The sequence below is a fragment of the Oreochromis aureus genome, linkage group 11 (assembly GCF_013358895.1).
Source record: "Oreochromis aureus strain Israel breed Guangdong linkage group 11, ZZ_aureus, whole genome shotgun sequence".
Lineage (NCBI taxonomy): Eukaryota > Metazoa > Chordata > Actinopteri > Cichliformes > Cichlidae > Oreochromis > Oreochromis aureus.
The window spans coordinates 16,844,152-16,864,800 of record NC_052952.1 but is presented as its reverse complement, the minus strand read 5'-3'; the positions used below and the strand labels follow the sequence as shown (position 1 = coordinate 16,864,800).

Here is a 20,649-nt window from a genome sequence, read left to right as displayed (position 1 = left end):
TCCAGGGTAGAAGTGAAAAGTTTGGCTTCCTTCCTGCTTGTATTAGCCATTGCGTTCACTTTACCACAAAGTCTCATGCATGTATAATGGGGAAAGCTTGTTTTATTAATTTATCAATGGAGTCTTCACTGCATTGATTAGTAGTTTTAACACTTCTACAGAGTGTTAAAACTGTAGCTTGTTAGTATAAGCTCAGTTTTCAAAGTTCACTTTAGGCTAAATAAGACGAGTTATGATAAAAAATGTGTGTGTTTTTCTTCAGTGAACACCCCCCCCCCCCCCCCCCACACACACACACACACACAAAGCAATAGATCACAAACTATGAGACCAACAAAGCCGCAAAGGACAGGCTTTACAGTATATAGCTGTTTAGTAAGCATGCTTACATTTTACAGACCATGTATGATATACGCAGTATAATGTATAGAAGCATCAGTAAAGCAATGTGTGTCAAATACCAACAGCAAATTACCAAAGCATCAAATTAAAACAGTACACTGTGTCGTGTGTTTAACTGGTTCTTACACAATCCCAAAAAAGGAATAAAATTGTTTTGCTTTCATTTCACAGAAAAAGTTGTTAGTTTTAAATTGACGTGTTAAACTGGCGTGTCCTCATTTCCTCTTCACATTTTGAGAGAAGAGACAACTCACATACTTGTACTAGCAGCACCAAGGCTGCTTTTGTTTACTCATCACAACTAGGTTTCTTCTTGTGGAGCTGTTAATGTTAAATGGCCACATAGTCATTTATGGATCCTCGTTTAGAAAAAAGTTTTTCACACATGTATGGATACACCTTGTTGCCACAAAAAGAGAAGGAAAGCTAAGAGTGTGGAATGTGTAATATGTGTAATGTTATGTGCAATGTGTTATGATTGGCAGATGATGGACAGAAGGAGGTTAAATATACTGTGTGTCCAGGACACTAGTTGGAAGGGAAGCAAGGGCAGAAGTATTGGATGTTGATTTGATAGGTAGAGAAATAGAGTAGCAGTTATGTTGATTGTATGCGAATACAGATGTTGCTGGAAATCAAAGGTATGATATTGAATGCTGTCAGAGAGTATGCCCCACAACTCGGACGTCAGTTTGAAGACAGGTGAATTACTAAGTAAGTTAAAAGAAGTGACTGCCCTTGTACATATACTAGGATTCTGTGTCCACTCTCCTCTGCTCTTCTCCCTCCACACCAGGGGTGTCGAACTCATTTTATATGCCGGGGCACATACAGCCCACTTTGAGCTGAAGTAGGACAGGCCAGTAAAACTCCAGTGTAAAGTTGCACATTTAACAGTTGTTCTAAATGATTAAAAAAAAAGCTGCTGTAAGAGAAAAAAGAAATATGTCAGTACGTCTTGTAGGTGTAAAATTGTAAAACATAAATGTTTAAAATTAGAGAAAAAGTTCTGGTAGCTCATTGACTAGACTGACCAGTTTATGTTTGTTTGTTTTTTTTAAACTGTAATTGTAAAAAACTGAAATTTCTAAAGGGAAAAAATAAATAACACAAACTTTTCTGTCACAAAGTTACAGAGGTTTCATTGCTTTTGCAATTTGCCATAATTTGTGAAAGCTAAAATTGTTGAATAGCAGAATTTCAATACCGACCTTCTTGTCCGAGGTCACTTTTTGAAAAAAAAAAAAAAAAACTGTATGCAACGATAGACTGGCATGTAAAAAGCAACTGATTATGGCAGAAAATATCGATTTTTGATGGGAAACTGATCTAGAAATGAGAAATAGAGCTATGCAGGAAGTGCGAATTTATCATGGTGGAAGCAAGACAGCCAAAGTAAGAGGGAATTCATGACAGTGTTTTTCAAACATGGAGCATAGCTTTGGTCATCTTTGGTTACTTTGATGACATGGTTATCTATGTTTCTTTTTTCGCTCTCTGTCTCTGTGTTGTGTTTCCCATTTTATTTTGGCAGTCTTTGTCTCACATGCATTGTGTTCAGTATCGCTTCCCCTGTCTCTTTTTTTGTCATGTTATGATTTGTTCCTCGTGTCTTCCCACCTGTTGCACATCCCCTCATTATCCTGTGTGTGTGTATTTAAGTCATCAGTCTCCCTCTGTTCTTTGTCATGTCATCCACTTTTGCTGTCTCTCCCTGGTTTATCCCAAGTTCCTAGTTTCAGTTCCCAGTTCTTAGTTTTTGTATGTTTATACTTACAATGATTTTGTTGGAAGTACAAACATACACGTATAAAAGCTGCCTTCGTTAATTCTTTTGTCTCAGAGTCCTGCATTTGGGTCCTACTTCTGTCTGCCATGCAGCACCACTGTGACAGTGAATTGTTGGGTTGTTGTTATTCAGCCTGGTTCTGTGCCCCTTTTTAACCTTGAGCACCCTCCCCTTTAAACATCTCTGCACGGCCCTGGTCAGAATACACCAGGGAGCACAGGTGACCTAGATCAGAGTAACAAGAAAAGGGAAACGGAACCGATCACAATGCACACAGCACAAGAGACTATCTAAAGAGACAGGAAACAGAGAAAGACCCAGATTCCAGACACATCACCTTGACACAGGAAATGAGTAAACACAGAATAACAGGCAAACCAGACAATCATAGAAACAGGGAAAGAGTAGACCCGGAGACATGAGCAGGGCAAAGATTAAGATAACTAAATATTGCAAACTAATAGTGACTTGACTGACACATACATGCACACCTTCATACATCAAGTTACTTTTTGCACAATCCACTGTCATTTTGGCACTTTTCTTATCCACTGTTATGTCTGCACTTTCTTGTGTCTGTGTCGTTCTGTTATGTCTGATGTTGCACTGTCTTTGTTTTGGGTTTTTTGCAATTTTTGCGTCACAGGTGTCGAACTCCAGGCCTCGATGGCCAGTGTCCTGCATGTTTTAGATGTGTCCTTGAGCCAACACAGCTGATTAAAATGGCTAAATTACCTCCTCAACATTTCTTGAAGTTCTCCAGAAGCCTGGTAATGAACTCATCACTTCATTCAGGTGTGTTAACCCAGGGTGATATCTAAAACCTGCAGGACACCGGCCCTCGAGGCCTGGAGTTCGACACCCCTGCTTTATGTAGCCCTGTGTTGATTGTCTGTTATATGTTATGTGTAACAGCATGGTCTTGGAGGAACGTTGTCTCGCTTCACTGGGTACTGTACCACTGCCCATAGTTAAAATGACAATAAAGCCACTTGACTTGACATGACAAAGGAGAGATCAAGATATTAACAGATTACAGACTACTAACTAAGCATGAAACTATAAACTAGACGCAAACTAAAGGTAAGTCAAGACTGAGACAAAGACAGACACTACAGAGTAGCTTGCCATCACCAGTGTGTGAATGTGTGTGTGAATGGGTGGATGACTGAATGTGTAAAGCGCTTTGGGGTCCTTAGGGACCAAGTAAAGCACTATACAAATACAGGCCATTTTACCATTTACAGAAGCACAGAGAAATGACAGACTGCTGGGACTGAAGGTAAAAAAGCATGAAGATGCTGAAGACAGGACACAGAGACGCGACTAGGAAAGACTGGACACAAAAAGGGGAATCAACATAAAACAAGAAATCCAGAGCTATAACTAACAAACTCAGCGGTACTAAAACATAATATACTCAATCAGTAACGGACAACAGACAATGGCAGCATTTGGCTTCCTTTTTTCAAACTAAGACTTGCATTTCTTTACATCTAGTTGTCCCTCAAAATTAAAGTCCTTTGTCCTCTTTTGTTTCTGGGGCCTTTGTGACCATAAGTTTAACATCCCCAGTGTGAACCCTCTTGCTCTTTTGTCCTTCCAGATTTGCAGGCTGTGGTTTGCTTCAGCAGTGGCCCATATTTGGCAGTTATTAATAGTAAACATTTTATTTTTCTACTGCAACAGTTTTGTTCCTTCTCTCTGTCCTTTTTTATTTTATTCTTTTATCATGACACACCTGACCAGACAACCAGTTTATATGGACTTAATCCAAACAACTGGTCTGTACATTTGAGAGTCCCTTTGTTAACACTACTAGGTTTCCAGGACGGAGTTGTAACCATGAGGTTTCCAGCCACTCCTAATAAGGTAATCTAATGTGCTTTTCATCTATGGAATGATATTCAATTATTATGCTATTGATTTATGGCCCTTTATTATTATTACTACTTATACTTTTGATGTGCACGAGCTACCCTCTAGTCCTTAACTAGAAAGTGCGACTTTTCTAGCATAATAAGTGTTAGATGGGCCAAGAAGCCAGTATGTGGATGTGGGCCTAAATGCAGATTGATTCAACCACAGGAAACAATGATAAAGTGTTCTCACAATCTTTATTAAATGACACAATGTAAAGCTAAGGCACAGTGAATGAATGTTTAGCTTGGTTCCCAAACGTGAGGGTTCTGTGAACAGAGGGAGAGGCTGGTTGACAGAGGTATGGGGAGGTCACTATAGTAAAGCTATGGTATTAAAAATAACAGGGTTTGGGGATGGTGAGACAGATGGAATTTATGGCTTACTTGACAGGTGGAGTGGCAGTGGCATCGGGGACGTAGTGTTGGCCAGGTGAGTGTCCTACAAGGTGAGAGAGCAGAGTGAGTCCAACCTGACTGATCCGGAGATCCAGAGCTAACAAAGACAGGAGGGCAGGCAGGTGGTGAAAAGTGAGTCAGTTCATAAGAGGCAGCATGAGGAATCCAATTGGTGGTAAAGAGCGTCCAGGAGGAAATGCAAACTACCAGGTAATTAGAGTGGTGATCTGAGAGACTACAAAGGTCACAAGGGAACAAGATAAGTTTAACATGGAACTAAGCACAAGAAGCAAAAGGCCTGCTACAAACGTGTGGTTAGTTGACCAACTGGTGAAGAAGAGATGTTGCCGCTGTTCTTAAATACTGCCTGTAGATTAGCCTGGATCTCCAACAGGTGAGTATTGCAGGTGTTAGACACAGTGAGCACAGAGAAAGACTTATTCACACTCACACTAACCCAACTGTATCCCACTGGGAGGTTTGGGAGAGGCAGAATGGGCGGAAAATAAATGTGTGCATGGGGATATTTGCAAGTATTCTCTAGTGCCACTGCAAGTTAAGTTCAAGAGCAAAATTATAGACTTACAGCTGTAATTAGCTCTTGCCTTACATACCCATTAATCCTGGGAATGGATTTGCCTGGGTTTAATATGTTAATGGGGTAATGTTTAGGGGTGCACTCTTAACTGGCAGGGACATGGAGTGTCTGCGCTGTGCTCAGTGGTGATGTGACATCAGCAGACACTGACTCCGGGAAGGAGGAAATTCCATTGGTTCTGGTGACTCGCTCCATGAAAGATATTCCACTGTAGTGGATGATACTTTACGCCAGGGGTGTCAAACTCATTTTACATTGTGAAAAACAGAGGTTTTATTAGAGAAGTATTTTGCAACTTGTCATTATATAGGAAAAGTTTAAAAATCTTTGGTATTGAATAGCAGAAATTAGGCTTTCTTGTCAGAGGTAGTTTTTGGGGGAAAAAAACAACAATGGCCGACAACACTGTGCACAACAGTAATACGCAAGCGAATAAGGCAGTAAATATAGATTTTTTATGGGAAACTGGTCTTGAAGAACACTTAGAGAGAGAGAGAGAGAGAGAGCTGTGGTTTTCAAATATGAAGCATAGTTTCGGTCTTTTTATGCTGCTGGTTCAGCTAATTTTAGTTGGGGAGAAATGAAACCTGGAGTTTCATCTCTGAGAGACAACACCAGCATTTTCGTCTCTGTGGCATGAATGGTTCAGTAAATTATGGTTGGGGAGATAGATGTCAGCTTTAATTGTTTATTGCTTATTTACTTTATGTAGTATGAATGGCCATAAGGGACATTTTTATCAGTAGAAAAAGCTGTAAAACATATGAGAATACAATTAAAAGTTCAAAAATTATGCTAGTGCTTGTTTGTGGTGAGCAGGAGATGAAACAAGTTACAAACGGCTTCAAGCGCACATTCAGGGCTGCGAGACTCCTTTAGACACTCAGACACTGAGTCATGGCTTTGTGGTACATCCAGACATTCCTGCATTTCTGCCATTCAAAGACACTTTGTATATAGTTTCTTTTTATTCAATACTAAATATTTTATTTCATAAAAGGCCTTATTTGAAAAAATGTCTTTTGCCCTCCACAACAGAAAATGGTTGAAAATAAAAACCCAGTCTGCCTTTGCATATGATTGGCCACATGCTGTGCCCATCAAAGTAAAGTCCCACCCCTGTCTACCCAGATTCTCAGCAGGACTGAAGATTCAGCTCCAACATAAACCCACCGTGCGATTAATAGTTGAACTGAAGACATGTGAAATTAGCTCAAGGGCTGGATGGGCCATACATCTCACACCCTGCTTTTTACACAAATGACTACACCTCAACAGACCCATCCATCCATTGTCTGTCAAAATAGTCAAGTGTGTGTGCCATGATGGTCATCTATTCAATTCAATTCAATTTTATTTATATAGCGCCAAATCACAACAAAAGTCGCCTCAAGGCGCTTTATATTGTACAGTAGATAGCACAATAATAGTCATCTGACACATCTGACTCATCAAGGATTGCAATGAGTCAGCAGACTGATGTAGGGTTCACCATCTGGCTCCGTGGTGCAGTTAAAACCAAGCCGAGTATGCTCAAAACTGTAGTGATGGCAGTGGACTGCAGGAGTGGCCCTTCTCCATTATCCCGCCTCACTTTACTCAACAGCTTTGTGTCTGCTGTGGAAACCTTCAGGTTTTTGTGATCTACACTCTTCCTGTCTGTCTTCTTTCCCATGTAGTAGTGAAAGATGTATTCTTATCTTTTGACTAAAAATACAAACTTCAGAAAAACCCATTACAAGTATTGCAAAAGCGAATTTAAGTGAAAGCAAACAATTTTTTTCAGGGATTGTGTGTGATTACTCTGCACATAGAACTCTGTCTGAACTTTAAGCCACACACGTGACACTCTCTACCTACCTCTTTTATTCCATTCTGCACCCCAATAACATCAAGAATCAACAACCACAACACCTTTAGGGCAAATACTACATCTCTCCCCTCTTACACAACACTTTGCATCATCATAACTCGGTAACACAAAAATATTCACTTGTAGACTCTGTTCATAAATATTTCTTGCATTCACCTTACTTATGTATTGCAATTAAAACAGTCAGTTTATATATGCATTATTACATTTTAATTGACATAAATAAATAATTCATTGTTAAAACTTTTTGTAGTTTTTTAATTAAATTGTTTTCTTTGTATTACACTGCCATCTTCTGGACAGTAACAGTTTTTGACAGATTACTGAAGGAGGCCAGTTTATTTAAACATTAATGTCTGTGATACCACTACCGTAAATAAACAACATAAAGTAAAAGTGCCAGAGACACAAATTAAAGGACTTCCTCGGAAAGTCGACTCTGCTAAACCCTTTGTTGTACAGCATCACTGTTGGTATTCCTATCCTGTCTGTCATTCAGGTGCGCTGAAGCACCTGTAGCTGTTTCCACCTCCTCACCATTCAAGGGCAACTTTATTTCTACTCTTCACCAGCTCCCTGTACTTTGACTCCCACCTTCAATACACTCAACCACTGCAGTGTCATCAGAAAACTTCTGCACTGCGCTGTTATGCTGGGAATGACGTGTACAAAATAAACAGGAATGAAGACTGGACCGTCCCATGTGGTGCCCCAGCATTACTATCGACCACATGAGGCAGGTCGCCACCCCAGCCATACAAACTGAGGGCTCAGAAGTGATGACACTCTGCATGATAAGAGAGACATAGTGTTGGACCAAAAGTGACTTTATGGCCTACAAATTATGTCTAGATAGTACTGTAAGAAAATTCAATGTTGTCACTTAAGAAATAGAGTATTTAACAAGTTCACCCTTTGACCTTCATCACCTCTAATGATCAATTATTCAAAATGTGTCCGCCTACAAGATTTGTTTTTGGATAAAGTTCAGTGCTATTGTTTGTGCCTTTTTGTGTTTTTAGTTTGTAAGAAATCATTTTAATGGTGCAGATTCACTCTTGTGGAGTCTTTATAATCACATCAGTTAATTTTTTCTGGATATTCCTGATTTTTTCATTTGACTTTCTCCCAACCAATGTTACTGATTTTCTTTACTATTCTCATGCATGTCATCAAAAGGTTGTATGTTTTGTAATTAAATAAAAGAACTTTACCTTTGTCCTTATGTTAAGTAAATGTGCTCAGAGGAGTGACAAAGAAAAACAGTAGTGGCCAAGAATTTTAAGAGTTTGTCCTTGGAAAGGACACACGAGTCCAGATTTCCAAGGACACAGCTCACATGGGCGTTATCTGTGATACTCCTAAGCTATAAGTTAAACGTAAACACAAAGTCAAAGTCTCTCCTCAACATCTGTTATCCTTTGTTCAAAACCAAACAATGTATTAGGGGTAATACACACGGCATTTTTTCTCATTTTTTTAAATTTTATGAGTAAGATTTTGTTGTTGTTGTTGAATGAGCTAGTTCATAAATATGACATTTATGACATTTAGTTGGTTAGAGGCTTTTCTTTCATTATAGTCTTTCAGCACCATCTTCTAGTGAGTGTGTTAAAATATTGCTGGCAGCTGTCTTTAGTTAGTTTCTCATTTGTAGTTTTTCTTAGAACTAAGCAGAGATGGGCAGTAACATGCAATGCGACTTTTCAAGTAACAAGTAAACTAAGGTATTTCTATTGCAAAAAAGTAATTAAATTACTGTTGCTTTCCCGTAAGCATGCTGCGTTACTGCATTACTAAACTGTGATTTTGTTTGTGAGAGTGTCTCATGGCAATCACGTAATGCTGGGCATACACTGTGCGATTTTTGGCCCATTTTGAGCTGATTTTGGTGCGACTGTTTTGGTGATTTGCTCGAGATTCGCCTCTTACACTGCGCACGCGCAAACACAGAAATGGAAGTGAAAAGACGGGGCAGCACGGCAGGGCAGCGTTTGATCTGGACACAAGCGATGAAAGCACAACTTGTAGAACTTGGCAAGCTCATCTGAGCCTTTTCGATGTAGCCTCACAAAATTATCACGACCGCAACAACCGTGAAAATAGTTGGATGGACACTGCTGCTCAATCACAGCTGCCTGATTACTGTTTTTTATTAGCAATTTAGCAAAGTTGATGGTGGTGGTGTGTGTGTCTGTGTGAGTGAAAGAGAGGGTGAGCGAGAGACAGATTTTGTGTTATAAGCTTCATGTTATGGACGCACAGTGTGAGCACTCAGGTCGCATCAGACCATCGGGCCGTATAGTGTGAGACCCTGCATCGTGACCTATGAAATTCTAACCCCTGTGAGTCATACATACAGTTTGAGCAGGAGCTGAATAACGCGACTGAAAAAATCGCACAGTGTTTGCCCAGCTTAAGAGCATGTGACGTCCGTTAGTGGTGGGCGGATCGATCCAAATATCGATAGTATCGATACCAAGTCAGCATCGGTATCGGATCGATACTTGATACTAGCCTGGTGAGATCGATTCTTTACTTTGAGTTCTGCTCGTTTACAACGCTGTGCTTTCGGTATCAGCGAAGAGCAGGCACACTTTGCTGCCTCTCCACCACTCTTATGTTTCGGTGTTGCGCTGTCCCTTCACGTGACTTAGACACTTTGGGGGTTGTTAAGTTGTTTACATATTAGTTATATTTTTACCAGTTGTTTTTGTTGTTGAGAATTTTAATTATAATTTTTGTATTATAGTTTATCAACAGTATTTGTTTAAATTTGCTTACTGGTTTGCGTGCGCTTAAGATTTAAAAAAAAAAAAAAAGAGAGATCGCCACCACGGCAGACCCGATGGCATTTTCATGCTTCTCAGCATCATTTATTCTTACAATAATCACACGGTTGCTGTAACAGTACATTCAACGGCTGCAGCTCTCCCGCTGCCAGCCATAAACATCACCACCACTAAACCTGCAGCGGCATCGCAGAACACGCCCCGCCACATACCCCCATCGCCCGCTTGAGGCCGGGGAGCCATCCTGCCGAACCTACTCCCCACTCCGCGAGCAGGCGAGGGAATCAGGCTACGTCCACACGTACACGGGTATTTTTGAAAACGGAGATTTTCCGTTTTCGTTTAAAAAAATAATCCCGTCCACATGTAAACACAGAAATGAAGGAAAATGCTGCTAGGAACATACCAAAACAACAGGGGGCGATATAGTCCTAACCGTGTAGAAATGTTGGCCAATCAGAAGTCTAGAAGCCTCGGTAGGAAATAGTAAACAAAGATGGGGCATAGAAGCAGAACCAAGTCGTATGTCCAAATTCATGGGCTGCATCCTCCTGAGGACCCGGCCTTCGCGGTCTACGTGGGCCGGGTCCTCAGAAGGTCGGGTAGGCCGGAAGTAAACGGCTGTGAAATTGGACGGTCTAGCCTTCTGATTAACGTCACCGCTGTCTCGGTGGAGTTTAATAAACTCGGTCGTCTGCTCCTTGCTATCTAAAATATAACAGGACACTGGCATAAATTCTCGACCATCTCACAGTTCTGTTTAATCAGTTTTCTGTTTGACGTTTATTCAGCTGTGTGAAAAACCACCCGGGGATTAACAAAGTTCTATTTTATCTAATCTAATCTAATATCTTTAATCTCAGCCAAACCGATTTACTCACGAACAAATAAAACACTGAAAAAAGCCAAACAATATCCTTTTTAGGTTGTCTAAGTGACTTATATATTACGTTTAACCTGAGTAGCGAAAGTCCGCGGTGATCTGAAAATGATGTGCCGGGAGTTGTGCTGTTCTCGGCGGCTTCAGTGACCCTCGAGCTCTCGGTTAGCTATCAAGCTGGTGGGTAACAGACGCCTCCAAAAACGTCAAGCACTTTTGCAAATATGCAATACCTTGATAAACCGAGCAGATATTTGAAGTTTACACAGCTACATTCTCGCCTGAAAATATGTTAAAAGTTTATTTTGTGACCCAGAAAGATTAATAAAAGTAATTTTAAAACTTAGTAGCGGCCGCCATTGCCGGAAACTGGAGTTTGGCTGGGCCGCGCTATGAATTCTGGGATATGGTGGGCCACGAAGGACACACCCGACCCATCCTTCAAATTCGGGGAAAAGGACGACGCATTTGTCGGCTGCATTCGGAGGAGTCTACGAATTTGGACAGCCTTCGGCGCGTCGCTGTGACGTAATCGGTCTACAAATGCGGCCTCAGGAGGATGCAGCCCATGGCCGTTTCTCAATTCTCAAGTACGCGAGTACGTACTCGCGTTCTCGGCGGGTACGTACTGGCCGAGAACCCACGGGAGTACGTACCCGCCGAGAACGCGAGCACGGACTCGCGATTTGTACAATTGGAACACCTGCGTACGTGATGATGTCACAGGTCCGGAGTTTTTACTGCCGTCCTCTCCTAATTTAACTGTGAGTAACATGTTATGAAGCTTAACTTTAATCACAGCCAAACCGGTTTACTCAGGAACAAATAAAACACTGAAATAAACCAAACATTAACATTTAGAAGTGATCTAAGTGACTTATATATCATTTTTAACCTCAGTAGTGAAACCTCTATTAATAAAAATAGTGTACATGTACATACGTGTACATACCTTAATAAAAACAAGCAGGTGAGATGTTAGAACGCTTTTATTTCTATTCTAGTGGACACTCAATACTATAGACAGCTGCTGGGGTTTCTTTAACCTGAGTAGTGAGAAGACCGCGAGCGGGGGGGGGGGGTTGAAAACGATGTGCCGGGAGTCCGCTGTTGAGTTTTGGACGAAATGCATTCTGGGATATTTAGCTGTACCAAGTCCACACCGATGCATGCTCGATAAAACGGGCGGAGCGAGAACACATCTGGGACTTTTTCGCGTTCTCGGCTTGATGCGTACTTCGAATTGGAACAGTACTTGGTCTCCGACTGATGACGTATCACGAGTACACGAGAACGCAAGTACGCACAAGTATGCATATTGAGAAACGCCCCATGAATTTGGACACGACCCGAAACAATAACGTGGCGCACAGTGTGACGTCAAAAAAGGCGCACACCTTTGACGCTGCGTTTTCTCTGTTTTTCTCGTCCACATGTAAATGCAAAAACGGAGTTGTTGAAAATATCCACCCTGGCAGGCGTTTTTAGAAATCTCCGTTTTCAGTGACTGAAAACGCCGTTTACGTGTGGACGAAAGGTGCGAACGCATAGAAAAATCCGCGTTTTCAAAAATACCCGGGTACGTGTGGACGTAGCCTCAGCCTGGACCATCGCCGCCCCATGCCCCGGCCCAGCGACGGGGAAGTGTCCAACCGGAGGAGGCCGAAGCGGACAGCACGCCACCCTCGGGCGTGGCAGGACCCCTGCGCACCTCGACCTCCGTCTCCAGCTCGGCAGGTCCCGCTGGCGCGCCAGCCTCAGGCTCACCCCGAGCCGCACGCTGTCCACCCTTACAGTAATCACACGGTTGCTGTAACAGTACATTCAACGGCTGCAGCTCTCCTGCTGCCAGCCATACACATCACCATCAAAAACAACAACAGCACAAGCAGCGCACAGGTTTTAAGCCGGCGAGGCATGATTATAGATGCCGTGAAGGTGAGTCCATCTCACCTGCAGCGGCATCGCAGACCACGACCTGCCACAATAATAAAGCATTTTTTAATTTAATTATAAATAAATAATTTCTCCTAATTATGTTCTGGGTTTTAACTATTTAATAATAAAAAAGGAAACATCACAAAAAACACTTAAGGTCATGAAAATTAATTGCGATTTAGCAATTCATGACGCATCCACCGTATTTATTGAAAAGTATCGGTATTGGTATCGGCGATACTGGCCCGTATTTACTTGGTATCGGATCGATACCAAAATATGCAGCATCGCACACCACTAACGTCCGTGGCAGCAACAGACATGTGTTGATTAACAAGAGTGTGGGAGAGAGTACAACCATGTGGCGTTTAAAGCTTGGAAGTACTGACATTACTTTGAATTTGATTCCGTAAAAAGTGACATAAACATTAGTGTCTGCTGTACACTCTGTATGGAAAGAAAAAATTCACAGACAAACCCTCGGATGCCCCCACTGACATGACAGCTGTGGAGACACAGAAGAAGTATGATGAAGCAAAACCTGCAGTTTGAGTGTAAATGAATGTTTAATGTTCAAAAAGAGGTTTACATTACTGCTCTGTTTAGAACACAGGAAATTGTTGTGGTGGCAGGGTGTGGTTTTTGGCTCAGCTGGTAGACATCACCTAATTATGCCTCTCTATTTTATGCAGTAGTATACTGGGACCACTGTGTGTTTACCTTAATTTTATTTTTAATTAACGAATTAACATAGTCTGTGAATAAGGTGACGAGATCACAAGAAACTCATATGGTACAAAGTAGGACACGTTACTAATGCCTGAAGCCACGTTGAAACATATGCTGTCTCAATCGCTGTAAACAACAGTATTAATAATATAAAACAAACCCTGCATCAATCAAGTGAAGAATATTAAATTAAGTGTAATTTATATAGCGCCAAATCACAACAAAAGTCACCTCAAGATGCTTTTCTATACTTGTGGTTTCTCATTGTCTATTGCAATAACTAAACTATTTTTATAAACTGTTATTTTTTTTTAGCTGTTGTTACATCTGTTATTAATTTTTTTATTTAAATTATCATTATTTTTATACATATACATGAATGAAATGAAATAAGTCTTCAGTGATATTTAATTATGAGTAGTTTCGTTTGTTTGTCTTGATGCATTCTCAATCATCCAGGAAAGTAAATCTCCAAAAGTTGAATCTGTTCATCTCACAGCAAAAACTCCAGTGTTAATTTAACACTGGAGTTTTTGCTGTGTGGACGTAGCATTTTGTGGGAGAAACGTTTCGTCACTCATCCAAGTGACTTCTTCAGTCTCAGCTGACTGCAGGTTTCCCCAAACCTTATAAACAGTACATTTGCATAATGACTGAAACCAGCCCACTGAAGGAACAATGGAATGTGAGGTCAGTTCCTCAATCATAATTATGCAAATTCCCATGACCATTGATCAACAATCACTGACCAAAACCCACTGATCAAAGAACACTGATCAATGGCCATGAGTACCATTCACAGAGAGTTGGGGAATGGCTGCAATCACAGCATTGTAAGATGGCGAAAGATGTACCCTTAGGCCCCCTCCTCGATTCAGAGATGCTCTTTCCCTTTTCACGTAAATGGCCTCCTTGACTCCGCGCTCAAACCAGCGTTCTTCCCTGTCCAGGATGTGTACATCCTCATCGTTGAAAACCTTATAAACCTGTTTATAAGGTTTGGGGAAACCTGCAGTCAGCTGAGACTGAAGAAGTCACTTGGATGAGTGACGAAACGTTTCTCCCACAAAACGCTACGTCCAGATGAACAGATTCAACTTTTGGAGGTTTCGTTTGTTTGCAAACTGAGGTGAGGAATTATTCCCAAATTATTCCCAAACCTTTTTGTTTGGGAATAATGATACTTCCTGATTGCCCCCTACTGGAAATCCTTTTTTTTTTTTTTATCACATGAACAGCTGAAGTTAAACATTACAGCTAAGGTAAAGTTAAACACTCAGGTTAAACATACATTGTGATGTAATGTAACAGTTACAGACAAATATGCTATATTTGCTTAACTTAAACATAGATATTTATACATTATGTTCATTTATTTTTCTTTAAATGCATTATAATGTGCAATGTGACAAACTGTAATGTGCGGCCACAACTTTCCATACTGTGTATTTTGTTAAATAAGTGCCTTAATTGTGATTTTTGTTAATGTTAAGTGTAGAGTAATTCTAAGTTATGCTACTTTAGTGGGATTTGTATTTGCTTTGTGTTTTGAAATGTAACGTGTTTGAAATGTAACTAAGACAGAAGGAGCTAACTTAGCTCACCACATACGCTGGAGTAATGTGTGGCAGTCATGTTGGGCTTTTTTCTAAACTTTAAAACATTTGTACATTGCTGAGACACACAATTTTACATTGTATGCTGGCACAATAATTGTCTACAATGGGTCAATGTAATATTAATTCTGTTAGCTTTGCTATGTTAGTGTTACATTTCCGCTACACAGATACACCATTAGAAAGTTTTAACTAATGAATGTTTGTCCTGTAAAAATCTTTAAATTTTGTTGATATTTTTTGGGTTTATATTGACATTAAGATGCATTTCTAGCATATTTGGAAGACATGAATGTGTGTAAATAATGATCAGGCAGAAGCGAGACATTAAACTGTCGTCCATCTCATTATTCACCTCTTTTTCATCAGCAAAAATAATCTGCTGGCAGCCCTCTCAGCAGCCTTCTGCTGAACGTCTAGTGTTGACATCGCTGGGATGTCTGTGTTCGGGCTATTTGTATTCCAAATGTGGTGTGCACATCTTTTCAGTGTCAAACTTAGAGTCAATTTAGATGTTGTTTTATTTTGCTTCTATAGGACCTGTAGTCCAATGTTTCCAGGGGGTGGAGGACATGTTTTCTGTACAGAAACACTTACATGTGGAGGACTAAAGATTGATCAGCAGACATCTCCAAGATGGTGCAGGCTCTTACTGCTAAAACAAAAACGGTGGATTTGGAGCAAAAATGTCTCCAGTTTCTCACAGACTGCCAAATGTGTGCATCGACAAAGATTGTCGAGCAGTTCATACATAGACAATTGCACAAACTTTTCGGAGTTCAGCTGATCATAGCCACATTCACTTCCCCTTATAGTTAGCTCTTCACAATAAAACTTGTATACTTGTAAAAACGAAACGTATATAAAGGAAATGCTCTTTTGAACCTACACATTGTACTCGTTTTAAAAGGAATTCCAAACTTTTTCAATGTAATATTTCACATTTTACCGTGTATTTCAATGTTTTTAATATTTCAACAATGAATGACAGTTTAAACCTGGTTAGAAACAAATGAGTTAATTTATTTAAATGAATAAAGAAAAACAGGAAAATCAAAAATAACACACAAAAAAACCCTCACATGTACTGAATAAATACACTAGATCTAAACTGTGGACCTAGTTTGGGCTTCGTATAAATGTCCAGAATTGGTCATGAACAGACAGACCCAATATAACCATCATCAGGTCTATCTGATGTCAAATGTTTAGTGGGCATCAGGTGGAGACAATAGCTGATTTCAAACCCTGAATAAGGCTTATTCACTCCCCGGCCCATGTCGTTAGGTCTCACAAGGTTTGTTTTTGGTTGGATTCTGCAGCCAGGGGTGCTCCTGAATTAATTTCAAGGTAGCTCGCTTCTCTGGCCTTCGTGTCAAGCACATCTGCAAAAAATGCTTGCAGTCTGATAGGAGAAAGGATCGAAAACAACAATCAGGATGGAAACTGCAGTGACAGCTTGGAATTTGTAGGGAAATTGTTCTACACAGTTAACACCAAAACACAGCTGTCCTTCCATTGTCTCACCTTGGGACATCTCAATATTGAAAGAAACCCTCTGGCGGAGAAACTTGGAGGTGCTAAACTGTTGCTTTCCATCCAACATTTCATACAGCAGTGTTCCCAGCTGCCAGACTGTGGTCGGGACAGCCTCGTATCTCCCGTCTGTGAAAAACTCTGGAGGAGCAAAATCTTCGGTTCCTCCAAAGCAAAGACAGGAAGAAAGCATGAGGACCAGGGTCAGACTAAATATGAAAAATCATCACTCCACAATTCAACAGATGAATCAAGAGAAGATGACGAATGCCATACCAGAGAATTCAGAGTATGGTTGTTCTTGCACCAAGCAGCCACAGCCAAAGTCAATGACTCTAACACGATGTTCATGGGAGCCAGTTTCAACAAGTAGGTTTTCCACTTTGATGTCTCGATGGAAAACACCGTTGCGAAGCATTTGTATGGCTGCATCTACCATCTGTTTCATGATGTTCTGAAACACAAAGAGAAACAATTACAGAGTTGAAGAAGAGCCTGATTCCTGTTAGTGTGGTAGCTATCAAACAAACAAACTCTTTGCAGCTTCTCTGGAATAGTCTAAATACCCCTCAAAGTCATAAAACTAAAAAAAACAACCTTCCTTCACCCAGCTTCAGTACCTTAGCAATGTCCTCCTGCAGGGCCCCACCATTGATCTTCATGTAAGTGAGCAGGTCCACACAGGGGACTGGTCTCTCCATTACAAGAAGAACCTCTTCCGCAAGATCATACCAGTCCAGTATGGAGACGGCTGCAGATTTCCCTACAGAAGATGGTCCACTACCCACTGTCACCATTAGTAGAACTTCCAGTGGAACCATAGAAGTTTTCCCCCGGAAGCGCTAAAAAAGAAGAAATGTGAAAGAGTGGATGAGTTTTTCTGTGTGGTTTCCTCATTTGATTTCCACAGCAACATGAAGGTGAAACATCTTTAACACTACAAGTCACTCACCACTTGTTCACGCTGTACATCATCTTTGTTGATGTGTTTGATCGCCACCTACAGGCCAGTCAGTAGTATTTTGGTTATTACAGGCAATGGTAAGAGAGATATATCATTAAGAGTTGTACTCACTGGTAAATTATCTGTTTTTCTTCTCCCAGCATAAACAGAACCAAAGCCTCCTTCCCCGAGCATTTCAAGCTCTTCGTATTTGGCCTCAAAGAAGGCTACACAGACAGAGAGAGATACATATTTTTGCATGTGAACTTCGGATAATGTGGGATAAATGGAACAAATATCTTGTTGTTTTCTCAAGCGTAGCACAACGTAGGAAATAGTACATTTCTAAATGTTTTCACTACTAGAAATACTCAATTTGGTTTGTTTAGCTGAAGCAGGTAACTGGAAAGAGTGTAGAAGGAAGCTCAACAAGTCAAGTATTAGCATTTCAGAGTATTTACTTTGTTGCTGTAAGAAGTAGGGCAGGGCAATATGGCCACAAATATTTATCACGATATATATTTGAAAATTTGCGATTACGATACAACTGACGATATAATTGATGCGAGACAAAATACTTTACAACTCCACAACTTTATTAGTGCAAAAAAACCCATCAATTTATTTTCACTTTAACAAGCAGCTGTTTTTTATGTGCATTAAAGCTATATAAAAATGTAATAGTGCAAATGCAAATTCCTTTCCACCATGTGCGTATGAAAACAAAGGCACTGCGCATGTGCATTTATTCTATCGCGATATTTCATTTTCTTATCATTGCCTAATATTGTATTGGTATTACCGTAAACGGAATAATATGACATGCTACTTTTGAGATTGAAGTGATTAGGTCTCATTAAATTTAAATCTGTTATTGTTAACAAAACATTTCTTAAACAAAGAGAAAATTGCACATCCTCTCACAATATTTCAACTCCTCGGTACACAGCTGCATCATGGAGTTTAGCCATTTTTATACATTTGTGTCTGAGTCAGTATGTTAGGGCTTGCTGATGTTAAATAGAGCGGCGATTATATCGTATACATTGTTTAGTATTTTGTATCAAAGTGATTAAAAAGTTTCCATCAGCTACTAAAGAGCTGGAAGTTAAACCCAGCTCCACAACACTGTTGGTGTGTCCCACTGTGGAGGAGACTGATATTACAACTAGGAAATGACTGCATACTAGCACCGCTTACTGACCTAACACACCGGTTCTGAAAATGACTGCTGTTTGCATGACGTTGCTATAATTGCCATTAGTGAAAGAAACTCAATGAAGAATTTGCAAACCTAAAAGCAACAAAACAAACTTAAGCTACCTTAAATCCTAAATCCACAGCCTAACCATACAGTTTGGTCCTATATAGTCATCTACCACTGATCTTACTTAGTTTACCTCTGTTTCTGTTGAATGGGAGGGACGTGTTCCCACTGTTGTAAATGGGAGCTGATTGACTGCTGCATCCTGGCGAGGGCTCACAGTCATTTTCCTGGTTGCCTGTCTAGATGTTTCTGTTCCTGGCAGCTGCTTAGTTCTGTCCTCCTCATGTGATTGTCTGATACTGGTGCCTCTCTCCTGTCTTTTAGCTGGTGTCTCTCTCGAGGTGCTGGCCTTTCTTTTCACACCCTTTACTGGCACAGTGTCTACTGCCAACTGAGCAGGTCCACAGCCACTCCTCAGCCTTTTTCTAGGTGACTCTGATGCAGTGCTGGCTTTCCTCTTTTTTCCAAGCTACATGTGGCTTTAGTGGTGCTGCCACGGCTCTCTATAAATCAGATAATCCCAGTTATTATTAAGCTGATGACAGCATGCAGTTTGATTTCCACTGAACCAAGAAGTCTGTGTGATGTTCAGTGCCACTTAGTTTTAATGTTCACCATTTTACAAATTTGAAAATACTTAACTAATTAATACAGCTAAAGTTTAGAGAAGCTTTGGGGTTTAGTAGGTCTGTGTCAAAGTCAGACTTTCTACAACATATCCAGCTGGTTGAAAGTAACTATGTACATTTACTCTAAGAATGCAGTGAAGTCCAGTTACTTTATGTCTTTATTCAGGTATTTTCTATTTTGTCCAAATTTTGCTTCATAACTATATGACGAAGATATGACATTATATTTGTAATATAACAACACTCAAAAGTACAGAGATGTGTTTTTGTCCTTTAACTTAGTCTACACAACCAGGCTTTAAAGTCACAATAACATCATACTGCAAATAGTAAAAAGTAAAGACTCCAGCAGAAAATTAAGAATACAGTTGATCCGTTTCCAATAACAACCAGTTGTATTTTCAATGCAAAGAAGAAAATGCATTTTTCTGCACAAAACCAAGAAAATGATGCTAACTGCAAATAAATAAAAAAAAAAAATACTTAAAATAAAATTATTTACATTTGAAAAACTTTAGTGTACAAATACACTAAATTACAGACAAAAACTCAGTTTGAAGCTGTCTGCAGTGGATGAAAATCAGAGGGTGACTTACCTGAGCTTCTATCAGAGGGCACGAGATCTCCACTCTTTATTGTCTCAGAGACCATCTTCTTGGTAAATTTGCGCAATCACACTTTGAGAAAATGCTTGACTTTAAATATATCGATGCTAAGTTGAGCTTTTCTGACGTTGCTGTGCTGCAGTGAGTGAACTGTGTGTTCTGAGTTGCTATGTTTTAAAGGTGATGACTCGGGTTCCATTCCGTGTGTTCACAAATACACAAGATTGAACAATGCAAAGGAAGAAAACAAACACTTATTTCAAATATTTTTATTAAAAGGTCTTAAGGAGTCAAAAGATGAATGATAAACATACTGGGTTGGGTTCTTTTCCAAATTTAACACTGTAAATCAGAGAGGATATTATACCCTTCTGTCAAAAATATTCATGAGCTTTTTGAGTGTTAGTTTCTATGAATTATTCATGAGCTCAGTAAGTAATTAAATTATGATAATTAAATTCTGATAATTAAATTATGATATTCATAAAAATTATGATTTTCATAAAAATATGATATTCATAAAAATTATGATTTTCATAAAAATATGATATTCATCCAAAATATGCTAGTTCATTGCTTTTCTTCCCCAAAATAAGAACTAATTGCTTATTTTAGAAAAGTTTTATATCAAATAGCATTCTTTTATTTTTTTTTAATCCATTAAAACCTTTTTCCTTTTTTCCCTAAAGAAACGCCATCTGGTGGTGGGTCAGCGCATGACAGCGCATGAGTGC

The 20,649-nt window shown here is 39.9% G+C and overlaps 1 protein-coding gene across 1 annotated transcript; it reads right to left on the bottom strand.

Annotated features, from left to right (window-relative positions):
• Positions 1–16,031: 16,031 nt before the first annotated feature.
• On the bottom strand, positions 16,032–18,907 carry LOC120442511 (serine/threonine-protein kinase pim-1-like). The gene is made up of 7 exons (XM_039619077.1): positions 18,815–18,907; positions 17,547–17,641; positions 17,424–17,471; positions 17,092–17,313; positions 16,748–16,925; positions 16,463–16,636; positions 16,032–16,340 (listed from the first exon to the last, which is right to left on the bottom strand). The coding sequence occupies exons 2-7, from the start codon at positions 17,607–17,609 to the stop codon at positions 16,219–16,221; spliced, it is 807 nt and encodes a 268-aa protein (XP_039475011.1). The 5' UTR covers positions 17,610–17,641; positions 18,815–18,907; the 3' UTR covers positions 16,032–16,218.
• Positions 18,908–20,649: the final 1,742 nt, after the last annotated feature.